At 45.4% G+C, this 23,770-nt stretch overlaps 1 protein-coding gene across 1 annotated transcript in view; it reads right to left on the bottom strand.

Moving 5' to 3' along the window:
- Positions 1-23,770, bottom strand: part of AUTS2 (activator of transcription and developmental regulator AUTS2) — a 1,205,988-nt gene that overhangs the window by 349,331 nt on the left and 832,887 nt on the right. The window contains exon 5 of the mRNA XM_052654596.1: positions 6,167-6,196. Within this exon, the coding sequence (XP_052510556.1) occupies positions 6,167-6,196 (30 nt within the window). The remainder of the gene's footprint in view (positions 1-6,166; positions 6,197-23,770) is intronic.

The raw sequence follows: 23,770 nt of genomic DNA, 5'->3' as shown, positions 1-23,770 counted from the left end.
CCTGTTAGGAATTTGAGAGAGGTGAAAGAATGGAGAAAAATTTTACATAATCTTCCTTGTACCTTGGCAAAGAGAAAATACTTTCATGTACATTTCCCTCTGGGTCTGCTATGTTGCTGGGGCCTAGGTAACTAACTACACAGAAAAACACAATATTCAGAGCTACACCACTGAACTCAGCCTCACATTACAAATGACAAAACTAAGGTTCAGCAACATTAGGTAAGTTACCCAGGGCCACACACTAGGTTGGTTAGAAATTAGAAGTCAGGTCTTCCAAGTGTCCTTCTCCATTACCTGCCCATGAGAAAAAGGGAATATCTAGAACCCATTCCTGTCACTATTCAGTCTAAGAAATAGGAGTTTAGCTGAAGATAACAGACCATTTCCAATAATTTGAGTATTCATTTGATTTACATTTAATAAAGAATATGTACATATATAAATATGCATATATATTAACCCATATATAAATCCTCTGGGTTTTTTCAGGAGTATGAACAGATATTCTACATACATATTCAGTGTGAGTGAAGCAAGTTTTGCTCTGGTACAAAAATGCAATGATATGAGGCAGAGAAGAATTTAATGAAACTCGGGATTTAAAATAATTTGCAGCAGAGATTAAATCTATCAATAGGAATTTTGGAAGGATAGGAAGGAATTAAGCCAGATGGAAACATGGTGATGTCGGAAGAACAACCTAGTGTCATTTTGACCAAGACTTAATCTTGGAGGTTGAATCGATGGGCATCACTCAAAAAGAGCTGCAGAAATTTTCCAAATAAAGGAGGAAATTTATAAATGACTCAGAAATATCTTATGAAAAATAAAATTATTCAAGAAATATGGAAGGCTGGGGAAGAGAGCCCAGAAAACACACCTTGGGATTGACATGAGGTGCACTCAGGTAACAGCACCAGTTTTCTGAGTTTTCTGAAGAGGTTTCACTTATCTCCTCCATTGAGAGATGAGTATCCAGGAAAGGGAATGCAAATTTAGCAAAACAATGATCATGACTGAACATCAGGGATATAAAGATGAGAACCTGAGTCCCTACTCTTCTCCTGGGCCATGACTGTGTGCTTTGCTGCTATAAAACCAGAAGGGAGGAGAAAATTCCTTTCTTTTCCTGCAAAGTAGGACAGCATCTTTCAGTTGTCTCCTGATCAGAACACATCCTATTTCAAAATCAAGGAAGGAAGTTCTATAAGTAACAACAGGGGATGCCTCCTGGGCTTCCAGAATGTTGCTGAGGGCACGGAATTTTTACCAAGTGTGAAACGTGGTCCATCAAGGGATGGGGCTGTTCCACCATAAGCACAAGCCACACGTCCCATCTTTCATTTGACATCTCAGCAGTTTCTCAGCCCTTCCAGGGAGCCAAGTCAGGCATGTGGTTTGTGTTGAGTTAGGAACACAAGCCTCTCAGTATTCTAGCTGCTTTTCTTAGAAACTGCCCCCTTTCCACACAAGTGAATACAAAATGATCAAACACAACCCGTACGGCTTGAATGAAAAAGTTAGAATGCACCAAAAAGCGTGTGTGTGTTAAAGGGAGGAGGAGCTGACACGGGAAATCTGGGGTTCTGCATTGGCCGCGAGCCAGTATCCCAGCCGGCGGTCCTGGGCGCTGCTGAGCAAGTCCAGGGACCCAGCAACCTTGTCATTAAAAACCCAGGGAGGGGAAACTGCAAGCAGAAGTCGTGCTAGAAGCTTCACGAGGACAAGGAGAATGGTTCACGTCTACGGAGACGTTGTGTATGTGTGTACTGCATGCACTAGGCACTACACATCTACACACACAAGCGCGTGGGGTGCGTGGACACGCACAACACCCTGCTGCTTTCAGGTCTTTCTCCTGAGCTGTCAGAATAAGAGCATTAACGAAGAAGAAAGTAAATGCTTCTTTTGGACATTTGCTCTAAGGCAGTAGTTCTCAAAACCAGTTGTATAAAAAAGTACCAAGAAGCTTTCTAAAAAATATGGATGCTGTGGCCCCCACCCTGATGGACCTCATCAGACCCTCCCTGCTGCAATGGGCATCTGGAGACTGACAGTGTTTGGCTTGTGGGCTGGGCCACCCACTCCATCACCCTCTGCTCCCTCCAGGATGGCATGCTTGCTCTCTGCTCAGACTGTGCTGAGAGGAAAGACTGATGATTGGGGTAAGGAATTTAATAATCATTGTTGGGGGACCCTTTCAAATTTCACAACACTTCTATTCAGCCTGTGTCAGGAAGAAGTGACCGAGGGGAATAAGGCTGGGCCTCGGGTTCCAGCAGAAAAAGAAACTCACACCTCTTATCCTCTGGCGTGTTCTCTGGCAGACCCTGAGCTTTTGGAAGAGGAGGATTGCCTTCCTCCTTCCCCAAATGATTCTCCCTTGCTCGACTCCAAGGAAAACTAACAGAAGTTGACATTTACAGAGCACAGACCAGGCACGGAGCCAGTTTAACTGGTTCAAGGTGGGGGCCATTGTTATCCTCATTTGGCAGATGAGAGGATCGAGGCTTGCCCGTGGCTCCGGAGCTGTGAGGGACAGTCAGGAACAAGCCCAGGCCATCAGACTCGGCGGCCCAAGCGCATGACCACTGAGTACTACCCCTTCCAACCAGCTCGTTCACGTGGCCCACAGAACACACAGGAAGCGGGTGAATGGAAGGAGAATCACTTTCCATCTCCACTTAGATTTCACAACCAAACTGGGAGTGTTTCTCAGCACAATGGGCTGCTGCCAGTAGGACAGAAAGGGAGGAAACAGAGAAAATACAGGCCAAACATGGGGAAATATGCCTGCTGCCTCTTTGTTCTCGTTTTACCAATTCATTTCAGGTGAGGGACTGGAATAATTGCTTAATTTGGGTGATTAAGGTGCCAAGGGCTGCCTCTTTTCTCTACACTAACTGCAAAGAACAATCCCCAATCTAAGATGCAGCGTTCCCAGCCTTCTCTACTCCTCCACCCTATTCCTACTCTTCACAGAAGTCCTCCAGGGCTGCTGACATTAACGTGAAATGTATTCTCACAGCTGGTGGGGGGAGTCAGGGCACCAAGGGATGCTGTGCTCGGTGTCCCGGCAAGCCTTCTCCACGTATGAGAATGTCTCCTGCATTTATGGAAAGCTCCGCTTTCTAGCCCTCTTCTCAGTCACTTCCACATTAATTAGTAAGGGTATCATTTTATAAATTACAGCTTCGTATCAGAGGAAAGCAGAGTTTATCTTAATTCAGTCAGCTGTGTGAAATACGGTACCCTAATTTTAGACCGCCGGCTCTGTGGATCCCTATGGAGTTAGAGAATGACAGGTCTTCCGGAGAGAAATCCCAGTGGGTCCCCTACAAGTCTCACTTTTGCCTCCGACAGCCTCCCTGGTGGGGCTGCTGAAAGGATCCCGGGACACTGAGTGGCATCTCTGCCACCATTAGCAATTCAGATTCGAATGCGAGTCCTCCGAAGAGCACAGGGGGCAGCCCGGGGGAGCTCTGGGGCTCCGAGCGGGGCGGCAGGAGGCTCTGGCAAGGCGGAGGCTGACAGGGGCCCAGACTCTGGTGCAGAGCAGAAGCCTGGGAGGATGGTGTTAAAGTCAGTGATAAACACCAGACAGTCTCAGCCCAAAAGGGGAAGCCTTGGCAGTCTTAACTACAACGGGGCCAAGCAGGCACGACGGCAATTACAGTCTCGAGGGCTCCTGGCGGCCCCCCTGGAGGAACAGGGGAGTGCCGCTGTGGAGGAGCCCCTGGGGAAGGAGACGAGGATCTGTGGGGCCACTGTCGTGCACAGGGAAAGTGGCTGAGGAGGCGAGGCAGGAATTCCCCCCTTTTCAAAGGACTGGCCACTCCCAACGGCCCTCTGTCCCCACCGTCACCCCTCCAGTGGACTTGCCTATGGACATCTCCTATTCTCTTTCATTGTCCCGAAATCACACCAAACTCAAGAGCCATGGGCACTGGCTACCTTCTCACCCATTCCTCTGGGCTGACACTTCGCTGCTTCCCACACTCGGAGATGGACACCCGAGCGGCAGAGACTCAGGGACAGAGCAAACTAGTAGCTGGGGTGCTCCCAGGATGCAGGAAACACCTGGGCCCCCAGATGCCTCTGGAAACTGGAGGCAGCGCTGATAATTCTCAACATTAATAGTTAGTGACCTTGTAGACAAGGGGTGCTAGCCACCAGCAGAGTCTGAGGCACTTGCCTGAGACACGGCCCTGGTGTCTGGGACTCGTGCAGCCCCAGGGGCATTCGGAAGCAGTCAAGGTTGAGACTGTTCATCAAGACACCTTCGTGGAACACAAAACTGGATGCCTTACCACCTTCTGGGACACTTCCTGAATTCACTCTGCCTTATAAAGCAGGAACGTGTGCTTGGCAGTGCCACCCCAAGGAAGCCTTGTCCCCTTGGAAAGGGCCACCCACTTGGAAAGTGAGATCTACTGTCACCTGTAAAAGATCTCCTGGAGCAGCCAGAAGTGCCAGTCTCTCCCTGGGTCCCCGGGCCTGACAGAACGCGACGACGACTGCCCTGTGGGATGTGGCCAGGATGGCTTGGGGGCCAGCGGGCTTACTTGATCGCCAAACACCCACTGTTGCCCACATGCCTCAGGCACCCACTGCACACTGGCTGCCAGAGACACAGTTAGGGGGGTGACTTCCAAGGAGTTAGGATTCCCTGGGGGCTGGAGGAAGGAAGCGCCTACTTGTCAGCGAAACAAAAGACTAACCCACAGCCCCCTTTCCAGTGCGTACTTTCACTGTCATCCAACAGCCCATTACCGTGTCACAGCACGGCGCACCCTTCCATAGGTCACTTTGTTTAAAATGACATGGATAATGCACATGTCAGCAAGCTGACAGTCCTAGCCGTCCTTCAGAGATAAAAACCTCAAGGCGAGAGCCTGTTCTTATCTGGGGGACACGCACTGGTCTATCATCCAAGTCAGGCAGAACATGATTTCTCCAGAGAGCACTTTTTTCATTTCCTGATTTTAAGGAAATCAAATAAGCACCATTTGTCTTCATCTGAATATGCTTGACCTGCTCAAATGATGATGTCTCGCATTTTATAACGGGCTGCATATGCTGAATTCAAATTAACGACAGCACAGAACAAGGGCCTTTAGATCTCTCTTGGAGGCTGGCAGCAGAGAAGGAGGGGGAAAATGCTGGGCTCCATGGAAAGATCCCACTAAATACTAACCACAGGATTCTGAGTAAAATCTGCCAGCATGTCGGAGGTGACGGGGAGAAGAGCTCAGGAAAGCCAGCTGGGCAGGACAGACCCAGAAACTGGGGATGAGGGGAGGATGGGTACATTCCTTTTGGTGTCAAGCAATATAGAAACCATGATATTCAGGTTAACTATTTTCAAAATGCATAGAGCAGCAATAACATTGGAAAGAAATTTGGTCGGAGGGTTGGGACAGCTAGAAAGAGAAACGAAACATACAGACAATCCCTTTGGCTCGGGCTGCAGAATGTACACTTTACCAGGTTGTGATCCGATCTTCTGGAAGCCCCCAGACCGAGCTCCTTGTCTTGGTCCGTGTGGAACCGGCTACACAGAGGCTGGTGGCCATCAGCCTCGGAACAGGGCGTGTACCTGCTGGAAGAAGCACCCTCCCACCTGACCATCCACCTGGACCAGAAGAGGGCGGTTCCTACCTGACAGCCCTGGCCCACCTCTCCCCCCACCCCCATGAGGAACAGGAATAAACCATTAACATAAACCAAAACTCATAGGAGTAAACCATTAACATTTCTATCAAGAAGGCCAATATGTACAGAAAAGCAGGAAGAAGCATATGGGTCAGTAACAGAAATGCAGGAACGACATTACAAATGCATATTAGTAGGTTTAATGTTCCAATCAAGGATAAAACCAGAAAAATCACATGGCTATTAAAATAAACAATTTCCTTTTTAAAAATCTTCTATAAAGTGAAAAACGCAGTGTCATATATACGCAACATTAAAGGGCTTATTTTTTAAAAGTGGGCCTCACAAATGAAAGATTTCTTTCTCATCATAGGAAACATCACTGTGTGACTATAGCCCATCTTTGCAGAAGATGACGCTGGCACCTCCCCCCCGCAGTGTGTGAGGGAGACCCCGATGTTCACGATGCTGCCTGCTGTGCCCACAGCTGGGGGTGAGAGGGGCTTACCTTCTCTTCCTGGTCACTGTCGCTGTCACACTGAAAAGGAAGACAAGAGAATGAGCATTAGTGCAAAAACTGAGTTATGTTTTTGCTATTGCTACAGAAAAAAAGCAAGACAAGTAAAGGAAATAGGAAACATTGTGTCTGGGCTGGAAAAGGTCTTCAGTTCAAGTGCTGTGAAGAGAGACAAAAGCAAAGTGCGAGAAGTGCTTCTACCGTGGCTCATCTTGTGGTCAGCTGGTCACACCAGTGAGCACCCTTCACCTCACGGCAGAGGGGACGCCCACAGAGGAGCCGATCTGGCCCTGAGATTAAGGTAAATCAAGATCATTCAATGGGAGTCAAAGCAAAATCAATTTCTTAATGGAGAAATTAGCTAATGTGAATGGCTCTCTCCTGTTGCTTTTCTAGAGGAAAAGTGGTGAACCTCTGGGCACTGCATCCTCTCATGTGGACTTTGAAGGAAGCAGAACATGACAGGCAAGGCTCATCACTTGTGATCAGCCAGACAAAAGAGGGAATATTCCCTATTAAAAACATGCCAAGGACAAGAGGTCAAGGTAAAAAATCAACAATGTGGGCAAAAAAAAAGCTTTAGGTCAGGAAACTCACATGGTATCTAATAGATTCCAACCATTGAGCACAGTTTCAGAAGACCAGAGAATGACAGTTAACCCAAAGCTTTGGGTTCTTCATTAGAAGTAAAGGGAAAAAAAGAACATATTTTTATTCCCAAACCAAGAATAAAGTTCTGTTATCCGATACTTGATTAGTAAGAAGAGGATGTGTTTTGTGAGAGTAAATACTCAGCATGTCAATACGTCTATTCATTCACTCAACAGACCTCGATAAGCACTGCTAAGCGGGTCAGATATTCAGTCAAGACATGGGCCTGGTCCTAAGGCAGCTTTCGGTTTCACAGTAGAAGTAACATGATCAGAGATAAACCTACTCCGTGAGGATGACACTTCCATGGAGTGGAGGAGAGACAAAGTGCTGTGAGGAAAGGACCAGGCCGTGGGGAGACCAGGCTGGCAACCCTTATGCTGTCTAGACCAGCAAGATGCATGGTTTGAGAAAGGGCAGAGCAGATGGCTTCCCTGGTGGCACAGACGGTAAAGAATCCACCTGCCATAGGGAGACCCAGGTTCGATCCCCGGGTTGGGAAAGATCTCCTGGAGAAGGGAATGGCAACCCACTCCAGTATTCCCACCGAGAGAATCCCATGGACAGAGGAACCTGACCAGCCTCAGTCCATAGGGTTGCAAAGAGTCGGACACAACTGAGCAACTAACACACAGAGCAGGTGGCACAGCAACTGAAGGTAGAACCGACAGGACTAGATGACACATGGGTGTGGAAGCAAGAGGGACAAGTCTAGGATGATGCCAAGGGTTTTTAGAGTGGCCACCTGGACAAGGGAGTTGATGCAGCTATGACCAGAAACGGGAAATAAATTTGCTTATAGAGCAGCCGCCGCTGGCTACACACCCACAGCCATTCGCAGTCCCCCTTCTCCCACGTCTGTACCATCTCCTGACATTTCGAGACCAAAAGTCTCCATTTCCCAACTTCCCTTGCAGCTAAGGGTAGATGTAAGACCCAGTTTCGGCTGGGACTTGAGGATATGTCTGCTTAAGGTTCTGGAAAACCCTTTCCTCTTCACAAAAAGGAGAAAAGCAGAAGCACTGCTTCTTTCCCCTCAACATCACTGCATGAAGATGCAACGTCCAGATCTGGGGCAGCCATTTTGCAAAAATGAGGCCAAAAGCTGAAGCACAAAAACAAGGGAAGAAAGATCTTGGCACAACTGAGACATGGGAACCAACTTCAGAGCAGCCAGGCTTTGGAGTGTTTTGTTCACATAAGTCAACAATAAATTAACGTTGTTTAAACCACAGTTGGAGAGTTTTCAATTGAGAGTAACAAAACCACCATCCAAACGTGGACATCTACTAAGACTCAGTCTGGGGACTAAACTGCCTGCGCAACACGCATTTAGGAATTCCCATGGCAGCCTCACGGCCTGCAACATCGTCAGCTCTTGCACTGACTCCTCAATGCCACAGGGTTATCAGAGGTTTGGTGACAGTGCTTTAACCACTGCCTTCTCAGCCGAGCTCCCAACCTCAGATTGTGTAAACTGACTTTCTTCTGCCTGAGGAGAGACGGCTCTGTTATAATAAGTCAAACCAGCTGAGAAAGAAAATGGGTTGGATGAAGACCTCGAAGGCCTCCAACAGCAGAGGATGAGGGACAGCAGTTCTCCTGACTGTGTGGCTTCTCCATTGCCCTCAGTGAAGCCTTCCTTGAGGTTCCGAAGTTGCCGGCACATTTTCAAGAGTGACAGAGCATGATTCGGGAGGCGTGTGGAAGACAGAAGAGGGTTTTGCCAGGCAGGCTCATCTTCCCAGATGTTCACAGCCCACCTCGTGAGGTAATCAGTGGCAGCTGAAGGCAGGGGCAGAGCATCTGCCCATACCCCCCAAGGACTGGCGTGCAGGGGGCAGATGAGTGGGGATGATGGTGGGGGAAAGAACCGCCGCTGTCCACACCCCCTCCCCCCACCCGAACAGCAGTGTGTCCCTGGGAATGGTTATTCCTATCAAAGTGTTAAGCTTCCTGCTTTCCAACAGTCCAGTTCTAATTTCAAGGTCCACTTAATTCTGCATCAAGTAATTACTGATATACCCAGAAGCACCTTGTCTCCAGAGTTAAGCATATGGTGAAGAACTGAGACCTACTGGTATCCATTATGGAAGCAGCACGGATGCCAAGCCGATTAAAAATGCTCAGGCTCCCCACACAACATGCCGGGTGAGTGACAGCCCCTCGACAAGGCCAGTCGCAGAGTCTGCCAAAACAGTCTGTGCTGCGCTGGGGCCCACATGGTGCGCTGAGAAAACAGTTCCATTTCTGGTATTAAATTCCCATACTGACCCGAGGACTTTGCCGTGAGCTCAGCAGGAGCGCACCATCCAATTTACAGCTCCGCTCTCTGGAGCCTGGAGTGCCAGCCCCTGGCAGAGACGAATGATGGTCAACCCCTCCAGCTCATAAATTATGCAAAGGCAATAAATGCACTCAGCAAACAGTGCCGAACGTTTGCCTAGCCTGGCTCCTAACACACTCTGTAAAAAGCCAGAAGCTCGAAACATACAAGAGGTCTATTCCACTCATAAAGGGGGTTTGTTGACAACCCCAGACGGAAAGCGAGCCACAGTCCTAAGGAGTCTTTCTGCTTCACTGGCAGCGGTTTATGGGCCTGCTTTATGAAAAAGGGAGGCTGTTTTATGGAGTCGGTGTGGGTAGAATTCATGGTCTCAAATTCACATTTAATACACTGTAAGGCTTTCACACCCTAAGTTCAATACGGTGTGGATTTCTGGCCAAATGATCCTTGGTCCTGAAAGGTTAAAAGAAGAGGTGTCTGCTCCCCACTCCCTAGATACCCACTCCAATTTATGAGAGTTCACACGGAGCCACCTCTTGAGTCAGGTTTATGTTCTGCATGGGGCTGGGAAATGGAAAAAAGGCATGTCAGATACAGAAATGCGGTCCTGGCTGATTTGACCATTTTAAGCATTTTGACACCAAGGTCCTATATTGGTTTATTAGCAAACAGGTTGCATGCTAACAACCAGCTCGAGGTGGCAGAGTACTCGCCATGACTGGATTTCAAAGCCCTTTGTGAACAGCTGAAAACCCTTTCCTCCATTTTAAAAGCCAGATGGGGAAGAATTCTTGGCCACTCAGCCTTCAGACGAAGACATGACCCCGACCCACCACTGACAAGAGAGGGAAACAGGAGGCATGAAATCCAAGCCACATGCCTCGAATATTAGCAAGTGACCAGTTCCTCACCTAGGTACCTGCGCTCATTCCAACCCATCACACCCAACTGCCTCTTCACCTCTTCTTCCTCAAATCAGACCAAACCTTTGGAGGCAACTTCTTCCTTTCCCAGACAAGTCTTACCTCTTAAACCCAGAAAATAACCAACCAATCCCCACCCCAATATTTTCTCTTTCTGAAAATTAATACATATGTATTAAAATACATGTTCAAAAATCACCCACCAGGGACTTCCCTGGTGGTCTAGTGGCTAAGACGCCTTACTCCCAGTGCAGGAGACCCAGATTGGATCCCTGGTCAGGGAACTAAATCCCACTTGTCACAACTAAGAGTCCACAAGTGTCAACTAAGACCCAGTACAGGCAAATAATTAAATAAATGTTAAAAAAGAGAAACCATCAGTGTACCATCTACAGACAAACACTATTAACACATTTGCACAATGTGGCTCAGCTGGTAAAGAATCTGCCTGCACTGCAGACCTGGGTTCGATCCCTGGGTTGGGAAGATCCCTTGGAGAAGGGAAAGGCTACCCACTCCAGTATTCTGGCCTGGAGAATTCCATGGACTGAATAGTCCACGGGGTCGCAAAGAGTTGCACATGACTGAGCGACTTTCACTTCACTTCACATAATTCATTCCAGCCTTTCCTTCATTCTCTTCATCCTTCACCCACAGGTTTTAAGAAATGAAAACAAAGGTTACTATTTGGTAACCTGCTTTGTTTTCACCAAATATGTACAATATTTTAGTTTAATGAGTAAAATTTGCCAGTAACCCATAGGCTGTAGCCTGCCAGGCTCCTTGGTCCATGGAATTCTCCTGGCAAGAATCCTGGAGTGGGTTGTCTTTCTCTTTTCCAGGGGATCTTCCCAACCCAGGGATCGAACCCAGGTCTCCTGCATTGCTGGCAGATTCTTTATCGTCTAAGCCACCGGGAAAGCCCTCAGTCACGAGGAAGCCCACTTTTCTACTTTAACTTTTCACTTTTGTTTTCACCCAATATATCCAATATTTTAGTGTAATGAGTACAATTTGCCAGTAACATCATATTTTTTTTAAAGGCTGCACTGTAATCCACTGTATGGATTGTAAATAATCTAGTAAAAAAAAATTTCCCAGTGCTGGAAATTTGGAATGTTTCCACCGAACACGCTGGAATTTCTCCCTTGTACACATTCACCAATGTTGCTCTTTCCTCATATCTGCTCAGGGTCCTTCCTTTTCGACATATTCATTCATGTCATTGTCTCCCTAGAGTTGCATGTGCAGGTCTATCATTTCTATATGATTTCCAGGGGAGTCTTTAAAGAATCCCTCAGCTCCAGCTAACATGTGTATGCTGAGACTAAAAAACTCTCCATGCCTACCATTTGCCAGCTGTGTGACTTTGGGAAAGTTATTTTAACTCTCTGCATCTCAGTTTACTTCTCTGTAAAGTGCGGGTAATAATGGCATTTCCCTCCTAGGAAAGTGAGAATAAAATGAATTGATACATGGAAACAACTTAGACATAGTACAGAGTAAGTGTAGACAATTACTATTAACTGTTACTGACTTATGTTTTGTTTGCTCCACCCTCTTCCTGAAGCCCTAGAAACATCTCAGCTCAAGTATCCATCAAAATCCAGACTCACCAGTTTCTGCTCAGCCCGCAGCTGCCCCCTCCCAGGCTGTGCTTGGTGATGACATCACCATGCAATCACTCAACTGCCCAAGTGAAGAATCTTGTCATCATCCCTGACTCCAATCTTGAGCAGATCTATCTTCCTCTCTCACCCCACACCATCGATTCTGTTTTCTGAGTCCTCTCCATCTTCACGGCCATCGCTTTCCTTCAGGCTTTTATTTTATCATTGCAAGAGGCTAATGACTGCTTTCCAAGGCCCAAGGTCTCTTTTGTTTCTGACCCAAGTCTTTACTGAACAGAGTGGATTTCCTAAATTCCAATTTGCTCATGACACTTCCCATGGCCTAGAGGGCAATGAAAACACTACACGGCTTCCCGGCTCTTCCACTGCCCTCTGCTCCTCCAACCCAGTGCTTCTCGGGCTTTCTGAGGAGAAGGACCATTTGTTTTTGTTTTAATTTTCAACATGTTGTAGACCAATACTTTGTAAGATACAATAAAAAATAACTGCTAGAAAAATGGAAAAGGAAAGCAAAGCCCATATAAAAATGTTATTAGATTTAAGAGATATAAAATTATTCTACTAAATTGCTGTAAAAGTTCCCAAATGCTTACTCTCAACCGCTATACTAATCTCGCAGTAGGCAGTTACAGAGAGCTCACAGGCTGGCTTTGGTCTGCATCCACGCTTGGAGTGGTATAATCCTAACACATCCAGTCACACCCCGGTACACTGGATCACACTCTCAGGTCTTCCCATCTTCGCACTTAACAATGTCCTCTGCCTGGAATTCTGTTCTTCCAAGTTTCCCCCTAAAAACTTATAATTCACCTTTAAAAATACAATTTCCTCTGAGTCTTCCAACACTCTTCTTGGAATTGAGAATTCTTAGAATTTCAGTACTCTTTTCAGAATTAATTGCTTCTGCCTCCATCTCTTATAAAACTGTGTGTTCACTGTTGGCCACAACAGTCTTCCAATCGGAGCACGGGCCCTGTGTTGGTAAGGGCAGTGCCTCGTTCATCTTCCTCCAGGCCCTGAGACACAAGCAGATGCTCAATCATAGCGATAAATCCATCTCACTCACCTTTAGAATTCCTGATTTCATAGAGTTTAAGCAAACGCTGATTTAAAAGACAAGTAATTCCAAAGAAAGACAGGCAGAGGAAACACTGACTAACTTAACTGCTTAATACAAAGGAATGCATGCTTGAACACACCAGGTAGGGTAAAAATTGTCAGCAGACCCAAGAGAGGTGGCCGCTGGCTCAGTGGTGAAGAAGCCACCTACAATGCAGGAGACACAGCAGAAGCAGGTTTGATCCCTGGGTCAGGAAAATCCCCTGCAGAAAGAAATGGCAATGCACTCCAGTATTCTTGCCTAGAAAATCCTATAGACAGAGGAGCCTGGCTGGCTATAGTCCATAGGGTCACAAAGAGTCAGACATGACTGAGCACACATACACACACAAGAGAGATGGGGCCCAGAAGAAAAGATGTTATTGTTTAGTGGCTAAGTTGTGTCAGACCCTCTTGCGACCCCATGGACTATAGCCTGCCAGGTTCCTCTGTTCACGGGATCTCCCAGGCAAGAATACTGGAGTGGGTGGCCATTTCCTTCTCCAGAGGATCTTCCCCAACCTGGGGACTGAACCACAGTCTCCTGCATTGGCAGGCTGATTCTTTACCACTGAGCCCCCAGGGAAGCTCAGAGAAGAGAATATCTTCCATTAAAAGGCCTGGACAAAACATGATTATGATTTTATTGTATCTGCACATCCTCAAAAGCAAACATTTCTCATTGCCATTTGGGAATCTCAGTATCTGTGTTTTAAGACTCAAAGAGAAATAAGCCAAGGTCTGCAACACCTCTGCCTCATTCGGGTTGAAGAACAAGATGGAATTCCAGGGACCTGGTGATGAAATGCATTCTTAAGCAGAAAGTGGCAATCATTGAATACACCACACACAATGACATTGAGGAGGGCACTGTTCTCCATTCTGCTCAATGGACCTTGCTGGAACAGTTATTTCGTGTCTCAAATCCATTTATCATTGCCACCAAAGATGTCAGGGCCGAACACCATCACTGAACAAAGTTATTTTATACTTCTTTCTGCCTACAGGAAATGAGAGGAAAATGAGGGAGAACCCCACCTTGTAAACGACAGCCCCTAACATCAGCACAATTTCACTTTGCCCGCAACAAAACAAACAGATTCCCCTTTGGGGCAGGCGGTTTATCTAAGACGGTAACGACATCCCTCACCTAAAAGCAATTTCAGAAGAAGCCACCTGCAGAAAATATGACACTTATTTTCTTATTTGAGGAAGTGAGGAAGTGGCTTGGTGACTACAAATATCTCTGCCACCATCTTCCCATCTGCCCAGTTCCATGTACATGAAAAAGAGAACGGGCAGCTCTTTTGCACCACATGTGGCAACTCTGATGTTGTCTGTCTTTCACCATGCCTTAAAACTCTCATTTCACATTGTTTACGTTGCTCTCATGCCGGCTTTTGACTGTAAGTTAAATTTAAAGCTATGGGGGCCCTAGAAATAAAATACGTATTTTAATCCTGAAAATGGTTAGGGGTTTCTCAGTATAAAATGATGTCATCGGTTCCTTTCCCCCTGTATTTCAACAATAACTATGTCTAAGCAAATAAAATAGCTCAGGGGGGAAAAAAAAAGAAAGCCTAATCAAGGGCTTCCCTCTTGGCTCAGATGGTAAAGAATCTGCCTGCAGTGCAGGAGACCCAGGTTCAATCCCTGGGTCGGGAAGATCCCTTGGAGAAGGGAAGGGCAACCCACTCCAGTATTCTTGCCTGGAGAATTCCACGGACAGAGGAGCCTGGCGGGCTACAGTTCATGGGGTTCCAAACAGTCAGACATGACTGAGTGACAAACACTTCGAATCAAGAGATGTGTGTGTCCAAAGACAGTTTGAAACATAAGAGTACAGCTTCTGATAGTCACATGTACATATTTCAAAATAATATATCAATCTTCAGCTGTTCAGCAGGTAAAATCGAGAGCAAACTTTCAGAAACTTATGGAATTCTGTTCTGGTAACTTTATCATTCCTATATGGTTCTCTGAACCTGGCGTTTTTGCAAGTTCTCAGCTTGAACTGGCCAGAGTTCAGACAACCCATGTGATCTGAGGGGCCTAAGAGAAAACTTCTTTTTCCTCCAGCATCTCTCAGGTGATCACACAGTTTCATTCAAAAATTAATTTAAAAGTGACTACTGTGTGCCAGGTTCATTTTGACCACTGATTGCCAATCTATTTCCAGAAATCAAGCTGTCCAATTTGAAGTTTTCCAGCCCACAAATTAATTTTCATATTTTTTTTTTCCTTTTAGTCACTTGGAAATCCAAGTATAGGAGAAAAAAAAACTATATGCTGTAAATTTCTACTTAGCTCATTAAAATACAGTAGGGTTTTTGGGAATAGGGGAAGAAATGGATATTTCACAAATATTTGAAGTGTTCAGCATTTTTTTTTTCCTTAGAAGAAAGGAAGTGACATTTTGCCAGGCATAAACATACATAAACCCCAAAGATGAAACATACTTAAACCCCAGAGCTCACAAGCCTCAGTGATTGCCAAAATGAGAAAAATGAGTTTCTTGTCCAAAGGTAAAACTGACAGGCTAGGGCTGGGTGATTTGTAAACCATCTCTTTTAAGCTTAAGCAACAGATCCTTTGCCTCCTTGTCATTGATTTACTGATTCTAAGTCATCAATAGCATTAATCCGTACCTGCCTGGGGACCTATTACAAATGACTTTGAAGATGGTGTGAAGGAAGAGTTTATTATAAGACCACAGCGTTATTACCAGGGAGACCTTCTCCGCTACCTTGTTTGGCAGGATTCTATCTGTGACAACCCCCAGCCCAACCCCCCACCTCATAAGGCTGCAGTTTTCTCCTTCTAGATTCCGGTTGCTTGTTTCTTTGGGTGCGGCCTGAGTCCCCCTAGGTTTGCTTCAACTATGGCTTGGTTCTCTTCGGAGTCCTGGGTGAGCCAATAAAACCCAAATTTGCTGATGAGGAAAAAGGAAAAGTATGTTATGGGTTAAAATAATACAAGAGTCTATTTTTTCCGCTGTGTTGTGATCCATAGAAATCACCCTGAGCCTTTTCTCTTTCTTCTCTGCCTGGGAAGCCAATTGCTTTGATTGCAGTGATATGAGCTAGCTAAAATGACTTGCCCTTGCTTGTGAGGCAAATGGAACATGCTAATAGAACTTATCGCATTACCCGATGCAAAAGTGCCATAGCTCATTACTTTAAGATAAAAGGATATCATTGCAGACGGCAAGCAGAATTGACTTTCTGAGGCCCGACTTGATGATGATTTAATCAACTGCTCTCTTTCACTTCTCATCTCTGCGCCTGTCGGTTTCACAGGTGCCGTTAAATGAGACACTCAGAAAGTGAACGGAGGGAAAGAAATTGCTGTCATTACTTTTCAAGAAAGGAGGTATGCAAATTTTCGACAGAAAGATTGCGTTCATAATGGGCCTGGTAAAATACAAGGATCATGCTTGACAGGTGAGGGCAAGCCATTTGTATGTCCTTAAAGCAGAGCAACCTTCCTCGTTTAGAAATGTGCTCAGTAAGAGAAACGACAAATGAGAGGACTGGCAGGGCCAGGGAGCGGTGGGGTGGGACAGGCCACACAGGGCCTGTGCTGGCCAGAGTTACACCAGGGGGAGGGTGCCTCAAATCTTAGGGGAGCCAGAGGAGCAGCTAACAAAACCCGGTAGCTCTTCACCTGAACCAATCTGCCAACGAGCTCTTGAAAGACCACCTTAATCTTCTTCATCTGTATCTGTGGAGCCAGCTGGCCTGGGTTCAAATCCTACCTAGATGGCACATGAACTGTAGGACCCTGGACAAATTACCTGTCTTTCTGTGCCTCAGTTCCACTATCTATCACATGGGGCTATTAACAGTATCAAGCTCAGGAGGATGTTGAGAACTTTCATTGCATTAATAAATATATTTTATACACACATGCACATATGAAATGGGCTTCCTAGGTGGCACTAGAGGTAAAGAACCTGCCTGCCAATGCAGGAGACCTAAGAGCCTCAGGTTTGATTCCTGGGTTGGGAAGATCCCCTGGAGAAGGGTACGTCAACCCAATCCATTATTCTTGCCTGGAGAATTCCATGGACACAGGAGCCTTGTAGGGCTACAGTCCAGAGGGTCGCAGAGTCGGACATGATTAAAGTGACTTCAGTTCAGTTGCTCAGTTGTGTCCTACTGCTTGCAACTCCATGGACTGCAGCATACCAGGCTTCCCTGTCCAACACCAACTCCGGGAGCTTACTCAAACTCATGTCCATCGAGTCAGTGATGCCATCTAACCATCTCATCCTCTGTCGTCCCTTTCGCCTCCCGCCTTCAATCTTTCCTACCATCAGGGTCTTTTCCAATGAATCAGTTCTTCCCATCAGGTGGTCAAAGTATTGGAGTTTCAGCTTCAGCATAAGTCCTTTCAATGAACATTCAGGACTGATTTCCTTTAGGAGTGACTAGCACATATATATAACAAATATTGGGTTGGCCAGAAAGTCTGTTTGGGATTTTCCATAGGCTCAGATGGAAAAACCCAAAGGAACTTTCTGGCCAACCCAATATATATATGCATGCGTGCATATTCAGTAGCTAAATCATGTCTGACTCTGCGGCCCCATGGACTGTAGCCTTCCAGGTTTCTCTGTCCATGGAATTTCCTAGGCAAAAATACTGGAATGGGTTGCCATTTTCTTTTGCAAGTGATCTTCTTGACTCAGGGAGTGAACCCAGGTCTCCTGCGCTGGCAGGCACATTTTTTACCCCTGAGTCACCTGGGAAGCCCCAACATATATGTAATAAACATAAAAGGGATTAGAACTGTGCCTGACATACAGAAAGCACTCAAGAGGTGTTAAAGATCATTTGGTCATTTATTATGCAACAAAGATTGAGGTTTCCATTAAAAAAATCTTTTTAAGAGTATGCGTGCCAGGTGGCTAGAAATCTGACTGGTTCTAGTTTAGATAAAACGGAATTCTCCCCGGATGTCACATATATAAGTCTTGCTCCCAGCAGATGGTGAGTTCTTCAGAGAGTAGTCTGGTGTCCCCAGATTCATCAGAGGGCCCAGTGCAGTTTTAAAGATCTTGAAAAATGCTCATCAGCGCTTTGATGATTTGTGGGTTCCCTCCCTCCCTCCTTCTACACATTCCACAGATCCGATACTTCCTGTGGAACGCCAGCCCTTTGAGGAAGCTCCCCTGAGCAGGAGGAAATGTCTGCCTTTCTCTGGGAACTTCAGGCAATCACCATGTGCCCCAGCCACGGGGAGGCGTGGGGGAGCCACTCCACAAAGACAAGCGTGGCTTGAATCACCTTCAGGAAGGCAGAATGAATCTGATGAGATTAGATGATCAGAGAAAAATGAACAGAGGTGTTTTTTCATACACTTTGCCTTCAATAGGTAATTGTTCTATTTTCTCCAAGACGCCAAGTAAAAGCATCTTTCTTAAAGAGCTTGTAACTCCGAGTTCTTTTTCCCTAGGTACTGAAGCTGCTTCAAACCACTCTTCTCTCCAGCCCCTAAGGTTGTGCAGCACTGAATGTAGTTCCTGCTTTCCATGCTAAGTGCACCTTCAATTCCCTGTCAAAGGGACAATGTCCACCTCTGGCAAAAAAAAAAAAAAAAAAAAGGGAAAAAAGAGGAGGACCCACAACAGCAGAGCAGCTCCAAGCTGTCTTTCTCAGAAAAGCCTGGTTCCTGAAGTACACTTCACATCTCTCTGCAGCATGGCTCTTTCTGGGTAGGGATCCTCCCTAGGATGATCGCAAAAGCATTTTCCACTAAAATGAAAGCCAACAGCTATCAGTCATTTAAAATGAATGTCCTGACAACAGCCCTGGGAGGGAAGTATGGTGACCCCTAATTTTCAAGATGAGAAGTTAGGCCTTCCAAGGGCAAGAGGCAGTATAGGAACCCAGTTCTGTCCTCCAGAGTGTGTGTTCCCAGCAAGTGCAGCAGACCGCCTCACGCTCTCCGATGTACCATGCAGTGCGGCCGTCCAGCTGTGAACTCTCGAAGATGCGAACGTGTCCCTGGATGCCAGTGGTGCTGCCCTGCTGTACTTATCAAGGTACTGTACTGGAAGGTTCAAATGTTTTATTTTTAAGTATTATTTGTGTGAAAAGTATTATGAACGATTACAGTACAGTACTATATAGCTGATTCTGTTGGTTGGGTACCTAGGCGAACTCTGTCAGACTTCTGGACAACTGGACTGATGGACGCGCTCTCGAAATGGAACACGTTCATATAGAGGGGACGTAGTGTACAAAGACATTGCTTTAAAAATATCTTCCTGACTGACGGTTCAGCGGAGGGTAAGTAGAGGCAGGCTGAGACTGAAGAGGGTGTGGTGACTATAAGCAGCAGTGAACGCAGCACATCAGCCACGTCTCCACTCTAGTCCAGACGGCTCTCCCTTAAGAGCAGGACCGAGCACAGAGCCCGCTCATTAAATCTGAGGCTGACCTCCGTTCTGATTCTGACCCCTCCATTTAGCAGCCAGGCAATCCTGGGAAAGGTACTTAACATCTTGGCATGCATGCCTGTGCTAAGCCCTGTCATTGGACCCCATGGACTGGAGCCCACCAGGCTCCTCTGTCCTCAGAATTTTCCAGACAAGGATACTGGAGTCGGTTGCCATTTTCTTCTCTAGGGCTCCTTCCCACCCCAGGGATGGAACCCAAGTCTCCCTTGTCTCCTGCGTTACAGGTAGGTTCCTTCCTGCTGAGCCACTGGGGAAGCCCCTAATATCTTGGCACCTACTCTTTTTTCTTTAACCTGTAAAAGGGGACTATACCTACTCCACCAGACTTTTGTGAGAATGAAATAAGTTCAAGCATATGAAAGCAGCCAGAGAGAAATGCTAATAGTTTCGTTTTTTCCAACTCTTTCCTAAAAGATATGTTGTATCACACACAGAAATGAGGTAACTTAATAGTCATTTAAATGCTGGGTTGGATTTTTGTATCATTTTATTGCCAGAGGGAAAATCATATTCTGCAAGGATTTCTGCTTGGGAGATGTTTGAAGACGTGATACTATGCTGCACAAAAGCAGAAACAATAACCTAAATAAACAAACAAAAGCAGAAACCACCACTGCCTCTCAAAGAGAACAACAGGAATCTTCCCGGTAACAAATGGTTTTATTTCATGCATAAAATACCAACAAGGAAAGACGCTTTAGAATTCATTTACTAAGCATTCCTTTTGGTTCTTACTGCCTAATTCTGAAGGTTAACAGAATTTGGACTTATTCTTCAGTCAGACAGTAGTCAGTAACCCTATGTAGGAGGGCTTCCCTGCTGGCTCAGATGACAAAGAATCTGTCGGCAATGCGAGAGACTCAGGTTCGATCCCTGGGTCAGAAAGATCCCCTGGAATAGGAAATGGCAACCCATTCTAGTATTCTTGCCTGGAAAATTTCATGGGCAAAGGAGTGTGGCAGGCTACAGTCCTGTCCAGGCTGCAGAGAGCTGGACACAACTGAGCACCATTTATTCTTTTATTAACCCTATGCATAGGGCCTAAGCAAAATGGATCGATCTAAGATGTGGAATCTATACGTGCAGATTATGCACTGTGCAAACTATGACTTATGCTTTGACATCATTAAGATGTTCATTCAAATTCAAACTGGCAAAATAAATAAGTGGACAGATACAGAGAATAAATATCAAAAACTCAAGTGATTATCAGTGTAACTAGGAAAGCCAGTCATTTTACAATTTGTCCAGAGACCTTGACCAATCAGAATTAGGGGCTATTTGGATAGCCCTTTGCACAGAGTTTATTTATATGCAAGATCTGTTTAAGGATGGAGCTAAAAAAATCAGCCAACAGAGTAACCTTGGGAAGAGACCAAACTTTTGAAAGCATTGACTTTGGTAACTTCAGAAATGGTGAAAAACTGAGAGACTATAACTAAAGTGCTCATCACTCAGTGTGCACTCAGCAGTCCAGCAGAGGAGGTCTACCCACCCTGGCACACAAGGACAAGTGTGTGCCCTTTTCCACAGGTATGGACTTCTCTCCCCAAACCTACCTCAGAGTTTGCTTGCATCTTGCTCTTCCTAAACCTGGCCCCTAGTCCATGCTCAATAAATACGCGTGAAAGAATGAATTCATAAACTACATGAGTCAAACATCTCAGGGAAAGTGTCACAGAAAGTGTTTAATTAAGGAGACCAATGACTAAACAGCGGTTGATGGGATGGATGCTAACGTGTTCAAAGGTGGTGGCTATCTGAATGCATCTATGAGAAAGAACGTCAGAATAATTTCGAGATAAAAGTAAATCCTAAAAAAAAAAAACACCATACACTTGTAAAAAGCCCATGTTAAGGTTACTCTTTTAAGGAAATGAGGAAACTCGAAATCCTAAAGTATTTCTTCTTAATTTGGACTCATTTCAAGCCAACGGAAAGCAGCTGGACTTGAACAGGAACAGGGTGCTCTCATATTCCTAAAACATAACAGCCACATTATCAGCTTCCCACCAATCAGATTTTCTGTTTTGTTTCTAAACTGCAAGATGGTGAAGGGAATAGAAATATGGCTTGAGGCAAACTGATTTACAAATGTCAGGAGGTAGTTCAAGGAGATCTGAAGACATGTTGAGCTGCTGTATCACAGAACTAAACCCCGATTCCTTTCCTTCTTCTCTTTATGAGGTGCTTAACGTTTGCTCCTCTTAGAATTCATCGTTTTCGTAGCTAGGATTTTAAATTAAATTATACGTAACAACAGTCTTTATTTTAGAATGGCTTGAAAACTCCGTCTTCTATATCATAAACAAGGAAGGCTAGGATTACTATAAATTGTCTGCAAGAAAATACAAATTGCCAAGATAAAAACACCCACTGGCCTGCCAGTCTCAAGTTTCCTGTTTTGACATACTATATGCAGTAATTTGGTATCCACAATCTCTTATTAGAAAATGAATGTGCTATTTTTCTGAATGCTGCAATTACAATAATTGAATTTAAAATGGGGATTGAGTTTCTCTCTTTGGAGGAAAATAATTGTGTATTTCTGATTAAAATCAAGGGGGACTGAAAAGAGGCTGTACAAATTCCAGCTTCAGTCTCCCCGAGTGACTCCTCGTCAGGCTAGAGAAAAGAAACATTTGGAGGCAGAGAAATGGACCACCACCTTAGCAGTAGGTGCTGTCTCTGCGCTTCCTTTGCTTTGCTTCCTGGCCTTCAGTCACAACACCCCAGTGACAGAGGCAGTCACATTTTAAATGGCGGCCATACTGGAGTTCCCCACTGTGTCAAAAATTAAGAGTTAAAATGCAAGGAAAACAAGCATTTCCCTGTGTTGAAAGTGTCTGTCCCCTTTTAGACTGCTAACATTTTGGAACTGTCTTTCTTCTTCATTGTAGGATCTCTCCTGGTGGAGGAGATATGCTGGCAGGATTAGGGGGGCCGATGGGGAGAAGGGATCCAACACTTGTATAAAGGGCTCAGCCTGTTTTGTCTTACAGAAAAATTATACAGAAAGTCACCTTTAAGGTTCAAATGCAAGAAAGGACAAAAGAGATAAAGAGAGGGCTATCTTGCCTTTGGAATACCTTACTATTTTATGTTGGATTGATACCATTCAATCTTCTGAAAGCTCCATTTATTCAAGAGTGAAGGTAAAATTTAATCTCATTAGACCCTCCTAAATATTCCTCAAAATATACCTTCTTGAGAAAAAAAGTTTCCAACACAGAGTGAGTCAAGGATTACCTCTTTGTACTGCTTATTATTTTTAGTGGCTTTAGTGACATATAATTGACATGAATAAACTGCCCATATTTGAAAGGTACTGGAGACACACATGCATATACCCATGAAACTACCACCGCAATCAGAAGAGTGAGCACATCCACTGCCTGCAGAGGTTTCCCTGGGCTCCTTTGCTATCCCTCCATCTTTTCCCAGCGGGTACCACCTTCACTTCTCCCTGCAACCACTGATCTGCTTTCCGTCACTATAGATGAGTTTGTACATTTTCTAGAGTTTTATATAAATGGAGTCATGTAGTACTGAGTGTACTCTTTTTGTCTGATTTCTATCATTCATGCTTACTATGTGGATGCCTAATTAAAAGGGGACCTTCTAGCTCCATGCGGAAGGCAGTCCTCAGAGATTGCCTTGCCCAGGGTTTTACTGTCATCTGCCAGGAAAAGGACCGATTACTTGGTCTTACTTTATTCTTAGGCTTTATTATGTACTTCAGTAATCAATAAGCACTTCTATGGCAGAGGGTTTATTCCACCCTATAAATCCAAGGAGGAGAGAATGATATTAAGACATCAGTATGGATGGGCTCTGCTGCTCTGTAACACCACGAGGAAAACGCGAGCAACAGATTTAAATCTAGGAAGGTTACGGAGCAGTCACAGCTCCTGGCTGGTTGGCAGGGATCGTAAAAGACTCTGGCAAGATCTACAGCAGTGCACTGTGAACTGATGGGACTCTCAGAGCAAAAACCCAAACTGAGAAGGCAATACTGGTCGTCTCCCCGGGAAGAATTATAAGCACTGACTTGAGTGGAATGTGAAGAGCCCCTCTCAAAAAATCCAAAATATTTCTTAACAGAACAAATGAAATGGTAGAGAACAAATACTGATTGCAGGCTGGCTGTGTAGAAAAGGCCTGGCTCTTGTTTGGGAAGAAGCCTACTTGATAGTCGCCCGGCAGTCTCAGGAGGCTCCTAATTCTCTCTCCTGCAACTCCTGGCCCCAGGGCTCCGCGGTAATGATCACTGGAGCATCTTTTCTCTGGCTAGCCCTTGGAGACTCATCCTTTCTTTCAAAAGCAGAGAGGTCAATTCATGGGAGAGGAACTATAAATGGCTAATAAACATATGGGGGAAAAAATGTTCAGCTTCGCTGGTAATCAAAGAAATGCGGAGTAAAAAGGAGATGTATTTCTTTTTCATTGATCAAACAAAAAGAAAAATGTAACTGCTGATACACAACATTGGCAAGGGTGTAAGGCAGTAAGGCAGACACTCATCCACTTGTGAAGGAA

Source organism: Budorcas taxicolor, chromosome 2 (assembly GCF_023091745.1).
Source record: "Budorcas taxicolor isolate Tak-1 chromosome 2, Takin1.1, whole genome shotgun sequence".
Classification (NCBI taxonomy): Eukaryota; Metazoa; Chordata; class Mammalia; order Artiodactyla; family Bovidae; genus Budorcas; species Budorcas taxicolor.
This window is presented reverse-complemented; position numbering and strand designations above follow the sequence as displayed.